The 23,622-nt window shown below is 46.7% G+C and overlaps 1 protein-coding gene across 1 annotated transcript in view; it reads right to left on the bottom strand.

The window, feature by feature from the left end:
- Nucleotides 1-22,518, bottom strand: part of LOC119968589 (glutamate receptor ionotropic, kainate 3-like) — a 653,521-nt gene extending 631,003 nt beyond the window's left edge. Inside the window, exon 1 of the mRNA XM_038801220.1 lies at nt 22,020-22,518. Coding sequence (XP_038657148.1) covers nt 22,020-22,104 — 85 coding nt within the window. The 5' untranslated portion in view covers nt 22,105-22,518. The remainder of the gene's footprint in view (nt 1-22,019) is intronic.
- Nucleotides 22,519-23,622: the final 1,104 nt, after the last annotated feature.

Genomic DNA, 23,622 nt, shown 5'->3' with positions numbered 1-23,622 from the left:
CACCAATACATTTACTTAATTCTGACCAAGCTACTTTGTAAAGGTTTTTGCCTCAGAAACTATCCAGAAACATGGGGCACGATTTTCCATTTGGGAGACAACTACCTGGATTTTGCAGAGTTCCCAATGCAGTGGAGAATCCAGGGAACGGGGCGAAAAGGGGGCAGGATTCCCTGTTGCCCGACGCCGATATTGTAATCGGTGATCAGGCGGAGAATCCCTGTTTACGACCGAATCGGGTCGGTGCATGTTTTCGGGTGCTCTGCCCCCTCCAAAATGGCATCATCGAGGAGTATGCTGCACGCTGTTGGGACGGCCTCAGGGAGTTACCTGAAGGCCCTCCTCTGATGCTCCTACCCCGATGGGCTGAGTTCCCAATGGCACGGGGAACATGTGCTCTCAGTGTTCGTGAACCAGGCGTAGTGGCTGCGGACTGTGTCCAGCACCACCACAGCTGGGGGAAGCTGGCCGGGAAGGGGGGCCTTTGGCGAAAAGCTGGGGTGCCTGGTGGGGGATGGCCCGAGGGTGGGGAGGGGGTGTTCAAGGGGGCACTATCTGTCAGGTCCGGTCCGCGTGCAGCCGGCGCCATGTTGTATGGCGCAATCGCTGCAGGTCATCACCGTGCGAATACACGGCCATTGACCCAGCAATCCTCCAAGCATTTATATCAGGAAGGCTTTGCATTTTATGTGGCATGGCTGCTCTCCCCTCATCAGTTGGAGCATCAGTGTGGGGGTGGCGCCAACTTTTTCATCGTAAAACCAGACACGGCCTCCGGACATAGCCTCAAAATCGGAGAATCCAGCCCAGGAGATCTGCGACAGTCACTGATCTATTGCCAATGCTGATGCTCTGGCCCCCGCTAGCGTCAGGATCGAGGTTCCAATTACCAGGCTGGCATCATATTATCCAGGCTCTATGATTCTCTGATCCTTGGGGCAGGCAATCACATGGTGGAGAATTGGTGCTGATCCTGAGAAGCATGTAATCAATGGGGTGGACCACACGGTGGGCCAAGAGACTAACTCTTTAAGGGAGATCGCCAAAGTCCATTCGAGGGCCATCCACTCCCCACAATGCAAGATCAGCCTACTCCACCCCCACCAGACCCTCCCACCACCCCCAATCAGAAACACCCTAAGTAAAGAGATCCCCACAGCGACCCACAAAATAAAGGGACATCTCTTCACAGAGCCCCTGAAGAGACCTCCACAGCACTTACTGATGATCAGCATTGGATATATATAAGAAGATCAATAATAATAACACTCTATAACAGCAACCAATGAATTACTCTCTGGAGTGCATTCTCTAATATGTAGGAAAATCCAGCAGCCAGCATGCCCAGAACAATTCATTAATTTTTTTTGTGGCGTTGGATAAGGGAGAAAAGTTGGCCAAAAATGCAGTGTCTCAAATAAGTGCGTACGTGCAGATTTGTCTATACTTCTCTATTTGCTCTGCAAAGAGAAGACTGTTACCAAATATCCCTGGGCCCTGAGTAGAATATACTCATGATTCACCACATGGCAAGTTTCAGAGCTTGACTACATGTTTATTCCTGGACGAACAGGAATTTCCTCCAATTCAATAATGGAAATACTAAAGCCATTGATTTCAGACCCTGCTTCAAACTTTGTTCCCCAGCTACCAATTCCATCCCTCTGCCTGGAGGACTTGCAGCTCTTATGTCAACATAGGAACTATGAGACAGAGAAAAAGACCAAGATCTATTTTGTTTGCCCGCTGTCATCCTGCTAGTCACATGGTACAATATTAATGGATGTTATTGACTAATCATAGCAATGAATCTTGAATAATTCCTCTATAACTGACCAAGAAATGGTACATGACAAACCTGTGGTAGAGAACTTTGGGGACAATATACCCAATCCTTTCTTTTTACAAAAATCACGTGGAATAATTTCCAATTATTTTATTTTATTTATTTGTTCACTTGATGTGGGCATCGTTGGCTAGGGCAGAATTTATTGACCATCCGTAATTACTCTTGGGAAGATGGGAGTGAACTGTTTCTTGAACTGCTATAGTCCATGTAGTGTAAGTATGACTACAGAGCTGTTAAGGAGGGAATTCCTAGATTTTGACCCAGCAACAATGAAGGAATGGCAATATAGTTTCGGGTTAGAAATGTGTGTGTTTTGGAGCTGAACTTGATGGTGGTGTTGTTCCCATACACCTTCTGCCCTGTCCTTCCAGGTGGTAGAGGTCACGAGTTTGGAAGATGCTGTTGTGGTAGTCTTGATGAGTTACTGCAATGCATCTTGCAGATGGCACAGATTGCTGCCACACTGCATTGTTGGTTGAGGAAGTAAGTGTTTAAAGTGGTGGATGTCAATCAAATCAGCTGCTTTGTCCTGGGTAGCATTGATCTTCCTGCGTGTTCATGGAACTGCACGCATCCACGAAAGTGGATAGTATTCCATTACAATCTTGGCCTCTGCCTTGTCGATGGTGGACAGGTTTTAGGGAGCCAGGAGCTGAGTTAATTCTCTCAGAATTCCCAGTCTCTGAGCTGCCTTGTAGCCACTGTATTTACATGACTGGCCCAGTTCGATTTCTGGTGGATGGTGACTCTCAGGATATGGATAGGGAGGGCTGGCAGAGGAGATTTAGCACCTGTTCCCAAAGAGGCACTCTGGGTTATCTCCTTCAACACTTCTGGAGCATAGAGTGCAAGGTCATTTAAAAATAATTACTGGAAACAATGCAGCTCTATTAATTTAGCCCAGTATCGCAGAGCTACCTCAACCTCTGATAAATGACAGCCAGAGCAGTTTCCTATTGCGATAGGTATTAGCTATTTGTATTCAAAACCAACCAAGTAGACATATTTATGTTTTGAACAATTATGTAGGCCACTCTCCTTATTGATAGGTTTACCTCAGTCCTGGCAATTTAAAACCAAAATCAAATTATTTGAATTTCTGGATAACACGGCTTTGTATTTATTCAGCACTTTCTCACGTTCCATTTAAACCTAAACATTCCTCCAATGACGCGGGCACTTTGTGTACAGTGAGCAAATTTAATGTTCCGATGGCAGCATTGACAGATAAAGAAAACATTAAGGCAAATGACATGCTTAATGCAGAAGATGTTCTACGGCCCTTAGCAAAGGATCAGTTGCAGACTCCAAGCGAAGTCTCCCCTGGTCAGTCTGCTTCCTACAATCGCAGCAAGAGATACGTGTCCCAGGTTATTTGTAATTACCCAATTAAGATTGCATACTTCAAACAAAGTAAGTATGTAATATCTGCAAATGGATCAGTCAGCAGTAAGTGTTATCTCAGAATATCATAGGGCACGATTTGTTTTAAACACCAAAATTTGTTCATTATTTTTTGATGCAAAGGTTTAAAATTGAGTAAACTGTCAAGAATTCGACTGACTGCATGTCTCCAGGTAATTTCTACAATGACTGCACCTGATGAAGTTGTAATGCCTTTTCCCCAAAAATATTCAAAGGAATCTCACTGAATACTCTCAAGCATACAGCACACAATGGGCCTTCTTTAGTACCATAAATCTTTCTGTGTTTCTTTGACTCGAGAGATACAAGTTAGGTGTGTCGCCTGATTCTGTCAATGTAATAAACCTAAAGTACAGCCAAGTCACAAAGATGTAATCTTCTGTGATATGAAACTTGCAGGTAACGTTGCTAACTCCTGCTGTGCTAATCCCTTCTGAGTCTGGGCTCTGCAATGCAGGTGCTGCTCAGGGTTAGGTTGTGTCCTGGGTGTTCTGGATGAGGTGGCTTGTGGAAAAGCTGATCCTGTAATACTGAGACAAATTGCCACATATTGGCCAAGTGAATCCAAAGCTGCTCTAGCTCTCTAGTCTCACTGTGATTTCACTTCAATCTTGAGGTCTCTCTTGACTGAGGGAAACCCACAGGAGTATGAACAGCATAGTTCAATTGCAAAATTCTTCTTGCTTGTAGCATCGAGGAGAATGGGAAGATCATTAATCATTTTAGCAATATGGCATCACACACAAAATAAAACATGTTGATATGCAGGAACATGGAGAAATAATATAAAATAAAGGGGGTGCAGGAGCAGAGGGATCGAGGTGCATTTGTGCATAAGTCGTTGAAGATGGCAGGACAGGCTGAGAGAGCTATTAATAAATCATACAGTACCCTGTTTTTTTTAAATAGTGACATAGAGTACAAGTGCAATGAAATTAAGTTCAAGTTGTTTAAGACACTAGTTCAGACATACCTGGGGTATTACATCCAGTTCTGAGTGCCGTACTGTAAAGACATTGGAGAAATTGTGATAACGAATCATGAGAATGTTCCGGGGGTGAGGGACTTCAGTAACAAATATAGATTGGTGAAGTTGGGACTGTTTTCCTTGGATAAGAGAAGACTGAGAGGAGATTTGACAGGTATTCGAAATCATATGGGATCTGGACAGAGTAGATAGAGAGAAATTATTCCCACTTGTGAAAGGATGGAGAACAAGGGGACATAGATTGAAAGACCCATAACTTTCTGGTTCCCCCGCGTCAGATTTGGCTGACTTCCATTAACTTCCACTGGATAATTGCGCTGCGACAGGAACCATCTGACAAAGTGATTTAAATCGTTAACTTTGGATAGTTCTGCCAGTTTTACTTTCATAGCTCCCTGGAAAGAGCGAGAAGAAATAAAAGCACTTCTAACTTCAGCATACCTATTTTTAGGGACTCAGACCAGCCGCCACACGGGACACATCCCATACTCCCAAGCCCAGAGGAGCTCTCCCAAACCCCCTCCCAGGAAGCACACTGCCGCCATGGTATTTCCCAATCTTTGGGGGGGATTCTCTCCACACCACAACATGACTCCATGATCCAAACGACTTGGAACACCACCTCCCCCTTCGAGCTGGCCCGACTTCCACCTCCACAGCCCTAACCTCAACTCCCCCAACCCCCACCTGCTTTACAGCAATTATAAAAAAGGGGGATGTCCTCCTTCACTCCACTTCTCTTACGTTGGATCCTTGAGCCAGGAACTTGCTGCACTGCCTGATCTCACACAACCTGAGTTGGGAACATTGGGTGAGGCAGGCACTAAAGAATATAAATGCAAGTAAGTGGTTATGGAGTAACAACCCAATGGCTAATTGCCACTCCAAGGAAGTTGTGGCTCAGAAGTAATTGGCAAAAGGTGCAAAAGCAACATGAGGGAAACCTTTTACACGCTGCAAGTGGTTACAGTCTGGAACATTCTGCCTGAGAATGTGGTGGGTGGCAGACAGATTCAATCGGAGCTTTGAAAGGGATTTAAAAAAAATTGTTCAGGGTATGAGTGCTGCTGGCTGGGTCAGTATTTATTTCCCATCCCTAAATGCCCTTTCAGGGGGCTTTCAAGTGTTACTCACATTGCTGTGGGTGCGGAATCACATATAGGCCTGACCAGGTAACGCAGATTTCCTTCCCTAAAGTGAACCAAATAGGTTTCTACGACAATCATTTCATCATTGAATTCACATTTTACCTTCTGCCATGCTGGAATTTGAATGGGTGGCACAGTGGTTAGCACTGCTGCCTGTCAGTGCCAGGGCCCCTTGTTGAATTCCAGCCTTGGGTGACTGTGTGGAGTTTGTATGTTCTCCCAGTGCCTGCGTGGATTTCCTTCGGGTGTTCTGTTTCCAGTCTCAGTCCAAAGAAATACAGGTTAGGTGGTTTGGCCATGATAAAATTGCCCCTTAGTGTCCACAAATGTGCCGGTTAGGTGGGGTTCTGGACCTACATGGATAGGGAGGGGAGGGGGTCTCGGCACGGTGCTCTTTCATAGGGTTGGTGCAGACCCGGTGGGTCGAATGGTCTCCTTCTGCACTGTAGCAATTCTATGGAACTCTGGTCCCCAGAGCATTACTCTGGGTCTCTGTATTACTAGTCCAGTGACAATACCACTATGCTACCACCTCCCAATTAGATTGCTACCTGAAAAGAAAGAATGTGCGAGATTACGGGGAGAAGGAGGGGAGATGAGATGAGGAAAAAGTGCCCGTTTGGAGAGTTGATAAGGACAAAATGGGAGAACGACTGCCCCGCACTTTGAACCAATTCGGAATCCTGTTAAATTCTGCAGCAATGTATTTGAATCAAACTCTAATCGTTGATTCTTCTGTACTGAACACAAGGTTGCCGCTGGGTATCTGACATTTAACATTCCTGAACATTCTACCACGGCTCATAGGGGGTCAGTATCCTGTATGCCGAGTGGTAATGTGCAGTAGCAGTTGTATAGTGCATGAAATAATAAAGCCGATGGACTGTCTTAATTACAGAGTTATCAACTCGATCAGTGCATTCTCATTTCAGTTCGTTTTGGCTAACAGAGGGCTGGATTCTCCAATTTTGGAGCCGTCAATTTTCACTGACGCCGCCGTGCAAAATGTGGTCTTTTACGGTAGGAAAACTGCCATCAAAAGGCCACCGATACCCCATTTTGCTGGGGGCGAGCAGGGAGCTGACGTAGAGCTCGCAGCTCTAGCTGCCGTTATGACCCCAGCACTTCCGGTTCATAGAATTTACAGTGCAGAAGGAGGCCATTCGGCCCATCGAGTCTGCACCGGCTCTTGGAAAGAGCGCCCTACCCAAGGTTAACACCTCAACCCTATCCCCATAACCCCACCCAACACTAAGGGGAATTTTGGACACTAAGGGCAATTTATCATGGCCAATCCACCTAACCTGCACATCTTTGGACTGTGGGAGGAAACCGGAGCACCCGGAGGAAACCCACGCACACACGGGGAGGATGTGCAGACTCCGCACAGACAGTGACCCAAGCCGGGAATCGAACCTGGATCCCTGGTGCTGTGAAGCAATCGTGCTAACCACTATGCTACCATGCTGCCCTTATAATTGCTTATCGTCACAAGTAGGCTTCAATGAAATTACTGTGAAAAGCCCCTAGTCACCACATTCTGGCGCCTGTTCGGGGCGGCCGGTACGGGAATTGAACCCGCGCTGCTGGCCTTGTTCTGCATTACAAGCAAGCTGTTTAGCCCACTGTGCTAAACTAGCCCAGAGATTCAGAGCGCATGCGTACGGCGGCAGCCTGCAACGGCCGCACCGTGCTCCATGGCGGACTCAGCCCGCAGACCCGGACTACCAAAGTAATGTCCCGCATTGGCCGCTCGTGCACCCTGGACTGCCCGCCCACATTGCCCCCAGCCCCAAATGAAGCTCCCCCTACCCGCCAATTGGCCCTACCCTGACTGTGGCAGCCCCAGACTGAGTCCGCAGCCGCCACGTGAGGATCCCGGACGGTGTGAGCACACGTTAGCCACGCTGTCGGGAATTCAGCTGGTTGACAACAGAGCATCATGGGGCGGGCCTCAGGCAATGGTCTGAGGCGGAGGATATTCGGCTCGGCGTACTGCTTGAGTATGCCAATTTTCAGGGAACGGAGAATTGAAAAACAGGCGCCATTCCCAATTTCAGCGCCAAAACAGATTCTCCGCCCCGTCACCAAATGCGATTTTGCTGTCGGGGAGCGGAGAATCCAGCCCAGAATTTTTTCTATCCAAGTTGCGTTGGTTAGAATTGATGAAACTGTTCGAGGTCCATTGGTTGTGTTCGTGCCAAATCCCTACCGGTAACGTTAAGTAATATTGCCTCAGAAAGCAGTGAGACTGCTGCCTTTCTAGTCCAAAGCACAGCTCACCAACACAGATCAATGGAGCAGGTTCGCAAATCCCTGGACTCCCCCCACCACCATGCAGAATTATTTATCTGTCACTTCCATACTGTCAACCTGCCCTGGAAGTGATGCAAGGCAGAGTTACCACTATTCTCATGCCAGGTGCTGCAACCAGCCTGTTGCAACAGCACCGTGAATGTATCAGACTCATTGGCCCATTCCTCTGAGTGCAGTTCCTTTGCCAATTTACACTGACAGGGTTTAACTCCGGTGCTGTTGCCGACTGGGATGAGTGAGACCCACCAATTGGAAACTGCTAACAGCAACTGAACGTAAAAACCGCTAACTGCAAATATTCAACACCACCAAAATTCTCAGGCCAAAGGTCCTTTAACCCAATTCCTGATGCACGCATGCCAGTCCTCAGCGATAGGTCTAGCGAATAGTTGGAGGTAGTGTTAGAATTAGAAAGTTTTCATTCCAACCAGTGCTCAGGGTGCATTACGCTGTTGGCTAAAAAAACAAACTGGGATGGTATCAGATCATAGATTCATAGAATCCCTAGAATGATGAAGGAGGCCATTCGGCCTATCAAGTCTGCACCAAACCTCTGAAAGAGCACCAGCCTCGGCATTCGTCCTCACACTAGCCCCATGAACCAGTAATCCCGCCTAACCTCTTTGACACTTAGGAGCAATTTAGCATGATCAATCCACTTAATCTGTACATCTTTGGACTGGGGGTGGATACCGGAGCAGCCAGAGGAAACCCATGCAGGCACGTGGCGAATGTACAAACTCCACTCCTATAGGCTGGAATTGAACTCAGGTCCCTGGTACTTTGAGGCAACAGTGCTAACCACTGTGCCACGCTATACTTTTCTTTGTGAACACCCCCATACTGACCTTATGATGAAGGCTGATGCCTGGGCCTCAAACACTATCCTTTGTTTTAATTCTTTCCAAGTAAGGGGCAAATTAGCATGGCCAATCCACCAACTCTGCACAACTTTGGGTTGTGGGGGTGAGACCCACGCAGACACAGGAGAACATGCAAACTCCACACAGACAGGTGACCTGGAGCCGGGATCGAAACCGGGTCATCAGCGACATGAGGCAGCAGTGCTAACCATTGCGCCACCGTGCTTCCCTCATCCATCGACAATTCCTCGTCCATTCCACAAAATGCCAGACATTGAAGTCAATTGACTGAAAGGGAACAGGGTGTCAGGCTGGTCTCATACCTCCTGATTTGAGCCATTGCCTGGGAGGAATTTCTATCTGCGCCTGACCAAATACTAAATGGGTTCAAGGCAACCAGCTGACTAGAAACTAATAAACCTCAAATTTAGTAATTACTTGGCCACACTCATTGTAACTTATATTAAGGTTGGAAATCCTCAGTAAGGAAGAAGAAAAATATGCCACCACCAGCACTCTTCTTAGTCACTATCACCACCATTTACATTCCCTTTGCCCATCATATCTTTATCAATTTTCCCCAATTCCTGGCCCTCTATCCAACCCTCACTGTTCCAACCCCCCCTTCCCCCACAACAGTATAAATCTGACCCCATTTCCAGTTCTCTCTAGCTATGAGAAGAATCATCTGAACTCGAAACATTAGCTCCCTTCTCTCTCCAGAGATGTCAGACCTGCTGAGATTGTCCAGCATTTTTCTGTTTTTGTTTCAGATTGCAGTGGGCAGCACGGTAGCACAAGTGGACAGCACTGTGGCTTCACAGCGCAAGGGTCCCAGATTCGATTCCCCACTGGGTCACTGTCTGTGCGGAGTCTGCACGTTCTCCCCGTGTCTACGTGGGTTTCCTCCGGGTGCTCGGGTTTCCTCCCACAGTCCAAAGATGTGCAGGTTAGGTGGATTGGCCATAATAAATTGCCCTAAGTGACCAAAAAGGTTAGGAGGGGTTATTGGGTTGCGGGGATAGGGTGGAAGTGAGAGCTTAAGTGGGTCGGTGCAGACTCGATGGGCCGAATGGCCTCCTGCACTGTATGTTCTATGTCTATTTGCTTGCAATTTACTGATGTCAAAAAAATCAATAATCAGTTCCAATTGAAACTTCAGTGTTAGAGACCCTCCCTGCCTCTCGCCCCGTGTTTTCACACAAATCCAGAAAGCAATCCCACCCCTCTCGACATATCCAATTTCGTTACCCCAAATCGTAAACTATCCCCTTTTTCAGATGGCGATGGACTTGCTCTGTGCTCTCTGCATCGTTTTGATTTCCGATGCCACTTCCATTGAGCACCTTGAACGAGAAAAATAATGAGTCCCTCCCAGTTCCTCTTGCCCGCTCCCAGCATGTTTTCACACTGCACACAGGCTGATTCCATTCGCCCGTAACTGCAGTCGGCATCTGTAACCATTGACCCCACCCAATAAAGCGAACGGTTTGACCCCTTTCTCATGCTGATAACTAACTCAAAGCTCTGAACTCGCCCGCAATGCTGCAATAAAGCAAGTTCCTGCGCCGCCACGGGGTGACATCTTTACCAGCCTTTAGCGTTCCTGGTGCCCGGCACGCGCGAACTCTCTCAGACTGGAAAGCATTCAGTTATAAAGGGTTGGAAAGGATGGTGCTAAATGCTGGGAAATAGCACTGCTGTCTAAAACGATATGCTATAACTGCTGAAGAAGCCCGCGGCTGTCGGCATTCGTCTCAACCTGCACAAGGCAACAATGGCATGTGTAACTGAATTGTTGATGTTCCTTAACTCCTCCTTCCAAAGAATAGAAACGATTTCACACCGCTGCCCCCGTCATGATTGAAGTAATTTTTACCAAAAATGATGGATCTAATTGATATAGTGTGACAATCAATCAGGGCTGTCTTGGGTGCACTCCCCAGGGCTGTGCACACAGATTCCCCCCCACTCACCCCCTTGGTTGTGGTAACTGTGGAAACGACATTGTTATTTTGGCGGAGCAAGATTTAAAGTTGCTGTGACAACCAATCAGTCGAGGGGGGTAGGGAGAGAAGCACAGCAATGTTGGCAGTTGTGTTTTATCCTTTCACGGGATATGAGCCTCCCTGTTGGCCATTCGGTGCAGACGCGATGGGCCGAATGGCCTCCTTCTGTATTGTAGGGATTCCCTGGAAATTCCTAATTGTCCTTGAGTAGGTGGGTGCTAAACCTCTTTCTTGAACCGCGGCAGTCCCCCGGGCGTAGGTACACCCGCGGTGCTGTTAGGAGGGGGTTACCGCATTTTAACCCAGTGATAGCGAAGGGACTGCGATATAATAATAAAAATATTTATTAGTGTCACGGGCTTGAAAGGTGCTGTCCAAGGAGCCTTGGTGAGTTGCTGCGGTGCAACTTTACAGTGATGCCTGCAGACACCATGACCAGGAGCTGAAATGGGACATGGATAGGGCCGAATGGCCTACTCCTGTCCCAATGTTCCTATTCATTGACTTAAATCGGACTGAGTCTCAAACATGTCCTGATACTGGAGGTCAATGCCTGAAGGAGGGCTGGTTTAGCTCAGTGAGCTGGTTTGTAATGCAGAATAAGGCCAGCAGCACGGGTTCAATTCCCGTGCCAGCTGAGAATTCTGAATTCTCCCTGTGTGCACCCGAGCAGGCGCCGGAATGTGGCGACTAGGGGCTTTTCACAGTAACTTCATTGCAGTGTTAATGTAAGCCTACTTGTGACAATAAAGATTATTTACATTTATAATGCAATTCCCCCAGTTCTGTATTCCCGTTCGATTTCATCCCAATCTCCAAGCTGATTCACAGAACTGAACTGGGACCCCTCAGGCTAAAGCCCAAATATTCACGAAATTATGACTGACATTCAGAGCATGAGTGAAAAGCAAATGTGCAGTGGGGAAAGTCAGTAGTCTTTAGCTCTGGGTTAGATAAGCCCTTGAAGGAAAATATATTACTGCAACATGGGGAAAGAGTGGAACTAATTCGATTTTTCTTTGAGTTAACAGGTCAGGCTCAGTGGAGCAAATAACCTTCTTCTGTGCTGCACGACCGTGTGATTCTATGGGTCCAACTTTAACTCTGTACTAATGGATGGGGCAGGGTGGGACCCATGAGGAATATCTTGGGAGAACTTCTTGTGGATGGCTGGGGTACTAAACAAGTACTTTGCATGTTTCAGCTCCAAAGAAGAGGATTCTGTCAATGTCTTCAAAAAGGAGGAAATAGTAGATAGTATGTCATAACTAAAATCAATAAATCAAATAGATTCACAAGAGAGACAAAAATGATTGGCAGTGCTCAATGTAGAAAAGATATTTAGTCTGTGGGGGGTGTATCTCTGGTTGCTAAGGAAAGTAATGATGGAAATTGTGGAGGTTCTAGTCACAGTCTTCCGATTCTCTTTCAACATGAAAGAGGTGCCAGAGGACAGGAGAATTGCAAATGTTACATTCTGTTTTCTTTATCAAAAATGAAGAGAGGAATAAAGCAAGCAACTACAAGTCAGTCGGTTTATGATACATATTAAGATATACTTTTAGAGTCATTAATCCAGGACAAAATTAATTGCCACTAAGAAAAATATGTATTGCTAAATTAAATCCAACACACATTTGTTCACGGGAAATTGTGTTTGACTAACTTGATTGAACTCTTTGGTGAATAAATAGAGAGGGTTGTTGAGGTTGTTGATGGTTGATGTTGTGCACATAGACTTGCAAAGGCAATTTGATGAAGTACCACGTATTCGATGTGCTAATAAAATTAAAGCTCTGGGATTGAAGCATGGACACCAAATTGGCTGAGGGACAGAACACAGAGTATGGTAGTGATCAGTGACCAGTTGCTTTCCAGGCTGCATGGAATTGTACACTGGTGCATCCTCGTGTTTGGTACCGTAGCTACTACTCGTTTTGAACTATTTTAATTGAATTTGGCACAGTGTACAATTCAGAAACTCTGAAATGCGGGGAAAAGTGGTGAGGACAGTAACAGATTTTAGAAGGACATAGACACAGATGCAAACAAATGTGAAATAATTGGGAAAATTGATGAGAGTTACCTAAACTAAATGATGCAATTTTAAAAGAGGTGCGGGAACAGTGAGACTTGGGGATGTACAAACACAAGTCTTTGAAAGTGGCAGGAGGAGGCTATTAAATAGACATGCAGTATCATTGGCGCAATAAGTAGAGATACATAGTGCAAAAGGAAGGGAGATGTGCTAAATATTTCTTAGAAGTTGATTCGACTCCAGCCCAAGTATTGCCTTTGAGTATCAAAACTGAAAAACCTCAGCTCAGTGCATAGAATGGAAAGTATGGACTGTTCCCATGGAGCATCAAAGGTTAAGGGGAGATTAGGTAGAGGAATTCACAATCATGAAAGGTTTGGCTAAAGTATGTAAGGAAAGTGTTTCCACTGGCAGGAATGTGGGTAAACAGACGAATAGATTTAAGGTGGCTGGCAAAAGAGCCAGAGGTTTCTCAAGCCAAGTAAAAATGACAGGATGGTGGAAGCTGGCTCAATGATAGCTTTCCAAAGGGAATAGGATAAACACTTGGAGTGGGAAAATGTTGAGCGCAATGGGAAAGTTCTTCCAATGAGCTGATTTAGGCTTAATGGGCCTAATGTACTTTTTCTATGCAGTATGATTCATCATTCTATTATCGTCCATCCATCTGGGTCACACCTGGTGCAAGCTTTAGGGAGCCCAGAGGGAATGGAAAGTGAAATCAGAAGTGTGTTCATGCAGACAGGTCTTTTTTAGGAAATATGTTCACCATATAATCTAATCCGGATAAAGCCATGGTTCCGTCAAATGCAGAATCCACATTTATTAAATCACTTCTTTTGTATAGAACACCTGACAATGGTTTACTATGTATCGTGGACAACATTGATATTTCAGGGTGATAAATACATACAATTTGATGCCATCTTTCTGCTGGAAATAGCAATTACTCTGCATAAAATATATATTTCATCCAAAGTGTACTTTTGGTGTTCGCGAGATTGAGTTGCTGAATGAGTAGCCTGTAGGTGGAAGATTTGTCAGCAGATGCTTTTGCTGCGATTTTCTTAGAATTCTTCCTGACAGCACTGTGTATCAATCCTTGACAGAACATGACCTCTTTAATTTCTAGCTAGCAGTGAAGGGTATATTTTGCCTGTGACTTGAAATGGCTGAACATAAATACTCCTTATATCACTTCCATTTATAAACGCATTTCTTATGCTATTGTGTGGATCTGCAATGACCTCGCACCCACCTCCCTGCGTCCTCTTCAACCCCCCCCCCCCCCCCCCATACACACACACACCACCAGGTCCAGGCGTAATTTCATGCAACTGATGGTGTAAGGTGCAGGCTTGAGAACCTAATGACAGCTTGATCTAACTGTTACCATCAGGTCCATCATTGCAGTGATGACCGTCGTCTCCCCCACTCCCGGGTATCGGGAGCAACACAACCAAGTACACTTGTTAAAAATGACAATCTTTCTGAAAGCTCCCGGGTGAGGCTTTCACTGTGCAAACATTTTGATCTTGTTCTGCATTTTAATTTAACATAAGTCTACCATTACATATCATTTATCTTTTCACACAGGTAATGAATGGCCTGTCTATTTCAGTCTCGATCTTTGACACTGAGTCTCGCTCGAAGACAACGGTGTCTGTCCCACTGCAGGTAAGTCAAAATAAATGCGATTTCTTTTACAACCAACACGCCTAAAAAGCACTCAGGCTTTCATTGACCACCCGCTCCTAAACATTGTGCAGCATCTGCCTGTTCCGTTACATAACTCCATGCTTTATTATCTGGGTCCAAAGCTTAAACATCCCTGGTCTTCTCCAAAGCAACAACAACAAATATGGCATGTCAACTGCACCTCAGAATGAATAGACCCACACGATCCCCACTCCACTGAATAACTGACATGGGGCGGAGGAGGAATGCGTGTGTGTGGGGGGTGGATACACACCGACAGAATGAATTTAACAAAAGCAGAACAAACTGAACAATCTCAGCAGGTCTGTCAGCATCTGTGAAGAGAGGAGGGAACTAACGTTTCGAGTCTGGAAGACTGTATCAAAGCTGAATGAATTGAAGGGTGCCCAAAGGGATCATAGAATCATTACAATCCCTACAGTGCATTTGGCCCATCTAGACTACACCGACCCTCCGAAAGAGCATCCTACCCAGGTTCAATGTCCCGCCCTATCCCGTCACCCACCAAACCATTTGGGGCAATTTAGCGTGGCCAATCCACCAAGCCTGCACATCTTTGTCTGTGGAAGGAACTGGAGCACCGGGAGGAAACCCACGCAGACACAGGGAGAACGTGCAGTCTCCGCACAGACAGTGACCCAAGGCTGGAATTCAGCCGCTGTGAGGCAGCAGTGCTAAAACTGTGCCGCCCTTCTTGACAATACACTTCTTCTCAAGCCACTTCGGCGCTTGAATGTTACCTAACCCGCGGTATCATTGTTGCTACTCCACCAAGCAGAATATTAAGCCTGTCAGTGTGAAGATTTGAACCGTGATTCAAGAGTGTGGAGGCATTTCTCCTGTCCTTCTGCTCTGAAACCACAGCTGCGGCCCTAACCGGCTAACAAGTTCCCTTCTATAATTTCATGCGTTCACCGTGTACATTTCCGATTGGCGGGGTAGACATAACCGTCCACTTAGCTGTTAAAAATAAAACTTGCGCAGAAACAGAAATCCCCAGTTTGAATACACATCACTGGAATAATAAAGTGTGATGTACAAGCAGAGAATGCGAGTACTGGACAGTATATGTATCAGCCACAAAGTAGGTTAAGCCATAAGGTGATTCTACCCCTACAGAAGTCAAAATAACACCTAATATTCCAATTTTACCAAGTCTGCGCTTTATGCTCAGTTGTATTATTTTTACTTAATTGTTGTAACTTTAGAGCGGTTTTATTGCCGGATCTCCTGCCTGGGATTGGTATAATCGCATTGAAAATGTCTGTGATTATCTTTATACAGTGATTTCTAGAGTCCAATCTAAGTTCCTTTCCTTGTCCAAATCCGTCCTCTACCTGTCACAGAGCACTCGTTTAATTGCGATGGAAAGTCAATAACTGAGAGCGGGGTTAAACCTCTGGCCGCTCCACTCCCCCACTCTTTGTTCTCCCAACACCCCCACCGCCCGTGGGTTTGAACCTTAATCCCATTTTCAAACGGCGGGTTACAAACTGAGATCATTGACCCTGGCAAAGAACTACAGGCGAATCAACACCGGGAGGAGGAGGATATTTTGGGTGTGACGTCTAAATCATGAGAGTTCTCTCAGGCAGTCTCCATCTCAAACATGAACACATCATTTTCATGCCAGCTGGCGGACCTCATGTTTCCAGGAATTTCGGTCTTCAGTTTGCCCACTTCATGTTCTTGATATTTTCAAACTCCCCACTGTCGCCCCCTCATCGTCTGCTAAATTAATAAACTCTCTCCCTAGATGTTTCCTGACGGGTTATACCAGGGCGGATTCTGCTGGCAGACCAGCCTTTCCAATTAATTGGTATCCAACACTTGGCAATTTCCTAAATCATTTTGCGAACTTTTCCAGTGCGTGCACAAGTCAATTCCAGAGCTGAATCGTTGGAATGTATCAAAAACTGAGACATTAATATCACAATGCAAGCTAGTGGGCCCGGAGTTAATACAATGAAGTTAGATTGCGAGGCAAGCATGTGTATGTGTGTGTGTGCGTATCTCTGTGTGATTGTGTATGTGTGTGTATCTATGTGTGTGAGCATGTGTGTATGTATATGTGTGTGTGAGTAAGCATGTGTGTATCTATTGTATATCTGTGTGTGTGTGTATATATATATACATATATGTGTGTATATATTTGTGTGCGTATGTGTGTATGTGCGTGTGTGTATGTGTGGGTGCATATCTGTGTGAGTAGGTGTGTGTATCTTTGTGTGTCTGTGTATGTATTTATGTATATCTGAGTATGGGTGTGTGTATCTGTGTGTGAGTGAGTGTGTGTATGTATTTGTTGTATATTTGTGTGAGTATGTGCATGTGTGTATATCTATTTGTGTGAGAGAGTACTGTACATGTGTGTATATATCTATATGTGTGAGTGCGTGTGTGTATATCTTTGTGTGTGAATGTGTTTATCTGTGTGTGTATATTTATGTGTGCGTATTATGTGTGTGAATGTGTGCATGAGTGTTGTGTATCTATGTATGTGAGTATGTTTTTTTTGTGTGTAGATATCTATGTGAGAGAGTGTATGTGTGGTTTAATCGCCAGTCCCAGAGTTGACAGGAAATCTGGTTTCAGGATTAGCGAGAGTAAAAGTCATTATTTGAAAGCTTGGATGTCAGAGAGCTCTGCGATTTCGGAATTGTCTTTCAGTCTTTATGAATGGGCAAGTTGAAGTGGAAGATATATTCTCCCTTAAAATAATTAGGACTATAGATTATAGCGAAGCTAATTAATTTCTTGGTGTGATGTACTGGACTACATCTAGATTTCTATCTGTGGAATGTTCCCTTCTCATTTCTGTCATGTAGGAAGATAGGATTTCGTTCGGGTCGCATTAATTTCTGCAGGGTTAGGAAATGAACAACTTTAGATTTAAAGTGTTCACGTGTCGAGGAACATTCAAAGTTACTTCCGACCCCTTTGGGCAGGAGGTTTCTTTGTTCATCTCCATCCTTACGATTTCTTTGCACCTAACGGGCAACGGAGAGGGAATCTGCCCGTAATTTTCCTCAACAAAGTCCTTCTCTTGACGACATCGAACTTCTTGCTGGGGTCGCCCCAGGGAGCTATCACCCTCCTGGGGTCTCTACCCCAATTCTGCACCGTTCGTGGGCGAGTCTTGATGCAGGCTGCTGGCGGGCATCGGAAGTGAGCACAGCCAATCATATCCTGCACATCCCCACCCCCACACCCACCCCCCACCACACACACGCAATTTGACTTTCAATATCGATTATAATTGGAAGCAGGAATCCCGCTCCCCAACCAATCAACCCTCCCAGCAAGGAGGGGCTAAGTGCGGGCGGAATGTCCTTGTCAGCCAGAAGATGCAGAAAACAAGGGCAAAGCACTGCAGTACCTTGGCCAGCATAACTCTGGGGCAGCGCATGGGAGGTACACGGTCCCCAATGTCCTCTTAGGGCATGGTAGCTGAAGACAGAGAGAAGGATGAAATCGGAGGAGATCAGGAAAAGTCCTTGGGAAGAACGAGGGCGAGTTGGGGAGAGTGGGACAGTGAGATTGGGGGGGGGGGGGGGGGGGGGGGGGGGGTAAGCAGAGGGACCAATGATTAATCCACTTGCAGAAGATAGGATAAAATGAATGAAAGGGAGAATGTGTGTGTTTAGGTAAAACCCATTGTAGATTGGGCAGGAGGAACCCTCACTCTGTTTAAACAACACTCGGAGTGCCATATGTACACTCTTCAATCCCATTGTACAAAACCACAAGGAACTGGCATCACCTGGTTGAAGTGTACGATTGCATTTTGAGAATTGAAGGGTTCCCCGGATTTCAGAGGGCGACAAGAAAGCATTCGGCCTGCATCTTCAGCACTATCTTCAGTGATATCCCAGCGAACACAAAACTGCCGCCTGTATCCCTACACCAAAGGCCCCCCAAGTCTGAATGCGAGAGACAGGGGGGCTGACCTTGCAGAATGATCCTGAGTCGAATGAATTAAACGTGAGCGAGAGGGTGTGGGCGGGGAGGTGGATAACATTCCAAGGGTCTCTTGGGCTCTCTCGCTGGCCTGATGGATCCCCACTGCCCAGCACCCAGATCAGAGACTCCTTCCCACCTCCATACTAACACAGCCTTTGTGCTTCCTACCGGATGGCCGATCGAGGCTCACTGGGGGCACCTTATGGAATAGAACTGGACTGGCGATTGTAGGCAAGGCAGAAAAAAACCACCCAGACCGTTTGACGCGAACGACTAAGAGGTATCTCCCTGGATACAACTTCATCTCAGTTTTGTTTTAACCCAGTGAGTTAAAAATGTTTCTGTCCTAACTCTGGTCGATTCGATACAGGAATCCGAGGAAGCAATTGATTTGCTCAATCAATAATTGTCCAAGTTTGATTTCCACGCAGTTCGAAAGTTAGCTGATGTGAATCTGCCCCAACACTGGTTCAAACCGGAACGAAATGATCTCAAGTGTGTCTGAAATTAGACTCGGGGTTTAAGAGGACTGACTGTTCCAGACAGTCAGGCGGGAGCTCAGAGCGACCGCGTTATCATCCCATTGCTGACCCTAGGGTGGTATTCCCGTTTAGGTAGAGGGGACTTTGGGAATTCTGTGATGCGGATTTCCATCCTGAAGGAATCCGACCGCCTTGGGTTGGAGAGAGAGAGAGGGAGAGAGATCAAAGCAGGATTGGGGACCCGCATCAGTGACACGGTCCCGTCCGACCCTTTGAACCATTCAACTGGAAGAATTCTATTTGACACAATAAATAATCTGATGACTCCACGCTCTCCCTACTCTTGGAAGTCGATTATTAAAATGGAGATGGTTTCCTTGTCTACCACAAGCATTCAAGCGATCCCGCCTCCCAATATGTATTACCCAGCCACTTTAATCAATTCTAAACTGCCTATTTGTGTTAATCAATCAATGCATCCAATCAATCTGAAAACCTTTGCCGCCAGTTTTAAACTCTAGTGAGTCCCTGTGTCCAGCACTTGCCCGGACAATTTTCCCTCCTGATTCTCACAATGCCGAATCCCCGGGAAAGAGCAGTGTCACTACCTCCCCCACTGGATAGTCTCAGACCAGGACAAGCTCACTCCCTCTGTCAACTTTATGTAAAGGCTGGTTCTGCCCAAATGCAAGGGGCGAAGCGTTCAATGTGACCTGTGCTCCCGGAGGATGAGGGGATGGAGTCGGACGAGTAGGAGAATGAGCGGCGGTTCCCTTAAGGAAAGTACGTGCTCTGTTTTGCGTTTTCCTTTTCCAAATTGAAAGGAAAGTGGGGTTAGACCAACTCTTGTTTTATACTTTTCCAATTGTTTCCTCCATTAAGAATGCGGACTCGTCGAAATCCGGCGACACCAACCTTCACCAAGGTCACATTGCAGCCACTCTTGTGAGGGAGAGGAATTTTACTTTGTGAGCATGTGGATTTTTAAAGCGGTGGCCCAAATCCTGGGAATTGGAGACAAGTTATTTCACATCCTGTCCATTACAACCCCCCCCCCCCCCCCAACCCCAACCCCAACCCCAGCTCTGTGGGGACAACTATTACAAACCACCATTTATTGGAGAGTTAGGGGTGGGGGTCCTGCTGCCCTTTGAGGGTCACGGCAAGGTACAGATCAACTCCCCATGGTCCCCGAAGCACTTCCTAAGCCTTGTGGTCTAAATTCCAATTTAACAAGATTTAAACTTCACCACTCCAGAAAATGTAGTTCTTTAGAAAAATGGGAGGATCTAGCGGGAAATGATCACATTTGCTGCAGGCTGAAGCTGAACGACATTGTTTTGACATTTACCTTGGATTCCCAATCCCTCCATTGTCCCATCTGGATGTGATGCCCAGACTTTCCCTGGTCAATGATGTTTCGACCCCCGTCTGTGCACCTTCACTTACTTTCTCTGGGGGGGGCGGTGAGAGAGTCGAGGATGTATCTCACCTCATAGCATTTGTTTCACTGAATCCTGCTTGGGGGCACATTTCATGCATTCGGAGCAGCCTCGACAAATTTCGGTCAGAACTGTTTCCAACCTTGAGTCTGGTTCTTACAGAGCAAGCAAAGCCCCTCGCTTGATAACTGCTCCCATTGACCATATGCACAAAACAACTGATTCATTCCAGGTTACATGTGCGCACAGCTCCTGATCAAATACTAATTATCACCTATCATTGAGGTAGAATCTGAAACGAACGATAATCGCAACCAATGAGCCCCCTGTTTAAGCAAACAACCTGAATAAGTGTGAACAGCGGTACAGTTCCAACTGTTAATGTCCACTGCTTCAGGTTTTTCAGTGTGCTTGGCGGTTCCAGGTGGCGGTCAGCCACTTGCTTGTTTGAAGTTATTTGTAAATAGACACAATCGCATTGATCTTCATTCAAGCTGTCAGAGGTGGTAGCAGTGTTGGAATCGCCTTGTCAGTCACCGAAAGGACCAAGCTGCACCTCCCCCAGTTCCCCTATCTCTTGTTTGTTGTTAACTCTCAATCGCAAATCGGCACAGATTTGAGACACATCAACCTCCAAGTCAAGTGTGTGGGAGATTAAACCACACGGATCGGCCAGGAGCTCCAGCGCGGTGCTGGCATATTTACCCTGCTCTCGGTGTAACTGTCTGTCTAAACAAGGCACACACAACCAAGACAGATAGCACTGCCATCCCTCTCCACTCACTCTGTCCATCTATCATGCTGTCTGCGTCTGCCTCTCTCTAGCCCAGTACCTACCTGCATCTCTGATAGCCACCCCGTGAGCTATAAATACATTTAATCACTAGAACTATGATTCATAAGTGTCGCCAGTCCATTTCACGCATCTCTCTCTCTGCTGATACTCCCCTCCTGTAAACCGTATATGTGCAATTTATAGTGAGGGGTGTGCAGCCACGGCGTCCTTTATTGTCGTCTGTCACTCTGATTTTTACACATGGAGATGTCCAGATACCCCTTTATGCCCCAGTCTCGCGGGCTCAGCATACTTATATATAAGCACTCGACAACAATCTCATTGATTTAGCATTCAACCCAAAATGTATAACTTTAATCATCCCTGTCACTCGTCCCCCGCTTGCAGCAGTAATCACACCCTCAAACGCCCAATGTTAGATTGGAGCACAAAGTGTGGCTCTGGAGCAGATCCCGGAGTTCAATTCAGAATACAGAAGTCGAACCTCCTCGACCCAAGTTTCTCAGTGAGCCAGAAAACTTGCAGGATCCTTCTGCTTTGCAGATTCATGTGCACGCTTCCCGTTTAAAGTGTGCCCACCGTTACCCAATCTCGGCGGCGAACCCTCAGATGGCCTTTAGCCATGTTCATGAAGAGCTATTTTTTTTTCAATGACCGCCTGACAACTAAAGAATTACTTCTGCCAGATGATGTTCGCGCCGAAAGACCCTGATACTTGGCGGCTTTTCTTAAGTTGCCGCATGCATTAACTTGCCAGGATCCATCTCATTCACTGCATCCACCTCTCCCCGACCCAGCCCTCGCAGCAGCACCCTCAAACAGCAGCACCCCCCCCCCTTTCCCCCCAGCAGCCCCCCACTACCCGGGTTGAAGATTCACTGCAAGACAGACCTGGGTGAATATCCTGCACCCGGAGCAGGGAGTACAGTCACAGTATCTCACAATCAAACAAATCTCTCGTGTGCAGAGAGTAGTCCTTACCAATGCGAATGACATGAGGCATCCCATGAGAATATCGTATCCAAAACAAGTAAAAAATAAGTCCCGTCCTGTATTCCAAAATCATGCTTAAGACAGAGAGGGGGGCAGCCAGCGCTTTCTCGTGGTCACAGATCTGAACGAGCTGGATTTCATACAGGTTCCGCCGGGACTCGAACGTTCCGCCCGCCGCTTTGTCCAGAGACGAGCAGCTAGAAAGAAAACTGGGATTTTTTTTTTCGTTTTGCTTTTGGCGGGGGGCAAGGGAAGAGAAGCGCGGGTTCAAACTCTTCAGGTGCCCGGAGTGAGCAGGTGCCTCCCAATGCAACGCAGAAATCTCAACATGATCTTCACGTCTCTCATCGGCTCTCTCCAGTAAAGCGGTGAGTGGAGAGAGTGAGAGAGGCACAACTCTGCAAGGGATCGTGGGAGATACACGTTCAGGCACAAAGTAGCCAGCACCAAACCAATCCAAACAACAATTCACTTCCAAATGAGCAGCAGACACACACACACACACACACACACGGGGGGGGGGGGGGGGATTGACGATTCCCAAGTTAGGAAATAAAGGAGGCGACACAACGTGAACAATGATGTTAGCAAAAACGCTCCCACTGACTACAACACTGGTGAGAAACACGTGGATTCAGCAATATTAACCGTTTCTGGCCACTCGGTTTAATATTGCGTTTGACAAATATCCGTGCTGATCCCCTCCAAAGTGTTCCGCTCTCTGACTCTTTACTTGCCAGTATTTCTATAACTAAAGTACACCCAGAGTCCGCCAATCAGCCCCCACCCCCGATGTCTCATCCCTGTCTCTATCTCAGGGCAGATTTCCAACTTGACCTAAGACCGAATCCCCCCCTCCCCCTCCCCCCGCAAGGAAGACTTCACTTTTTTCCATTTATTCCCTTTCAGCAAAGAAAATAATTTGTTTTCTTTGATGAACTTGAACATAATAAGTTAGTGACGGGACGGGGAGCCAGCCTCTGCGTCCTATGGGGGGGGGGGGGGGGGGGTGGATGGGGGAGGGTCCATGTTCCAGTTAATCCGGTGTGCGGTTTTGGCTCTGGAATGAGAAGAGCCCAGTGTTACTCTCCCCCTGCTTCGCACCCCCCGCAGCCCATCCCTCTGTGCGGGACTTATAGAGCTTTGTCCTGCCCACCAACAGGACTCACAGTGCAGGAGTTAAAGAGCCTTCTCCTGCCCACCAACAGGACTCAGTGCAGGAGTTATAGAGCCTTGTCCTGCCCACCAACAGGACTCACAGTGCAGGAGTTATAGAGCCTTGTCCTGCCCACCAACAGGACTCACAGTGCAGGAGTTAAAGAGCCTTGTCCTGCACACCAACAGGACTCACAGTGCAGGAGTTAAAGAGCCTTGTCCTGCACACCAACAGGACTCACAGTGCAGGAGTTAAAGAGCTTTGCCCTGCCCACCAACAGGACACACAGTGAAGGAGTTAAAGAGCCTTCTCCTGCCCACCAACAGGACTCACAGTGCAGGAGTTAAACAGCCTTGTCCTGCCCACCAACAGGACTCATAGTGCAGGAGTTAAAGAGCTTTGCCCTGCCCACCAACAGGACACACAGTGAAGGAG

This window comes from Scyliorhinus canicula, chromosome 1, assembly GCF_902713615.1.
Source record: "Scyliorhinus canicula chromosome 1, sScyCan1.1, whole genome shotgun sequence".
Classification (NCBI taxonomy): Eukaryota; Metazoa; Chordata; class Chondrichthyes; order Carcharhiniformes; family Scyliorhinidae; genus Scyliorhinus; species Scyliorhinus canicula.
This window is presented reverse-complemented; position numbering and strand designations above follow the sequence as displayed.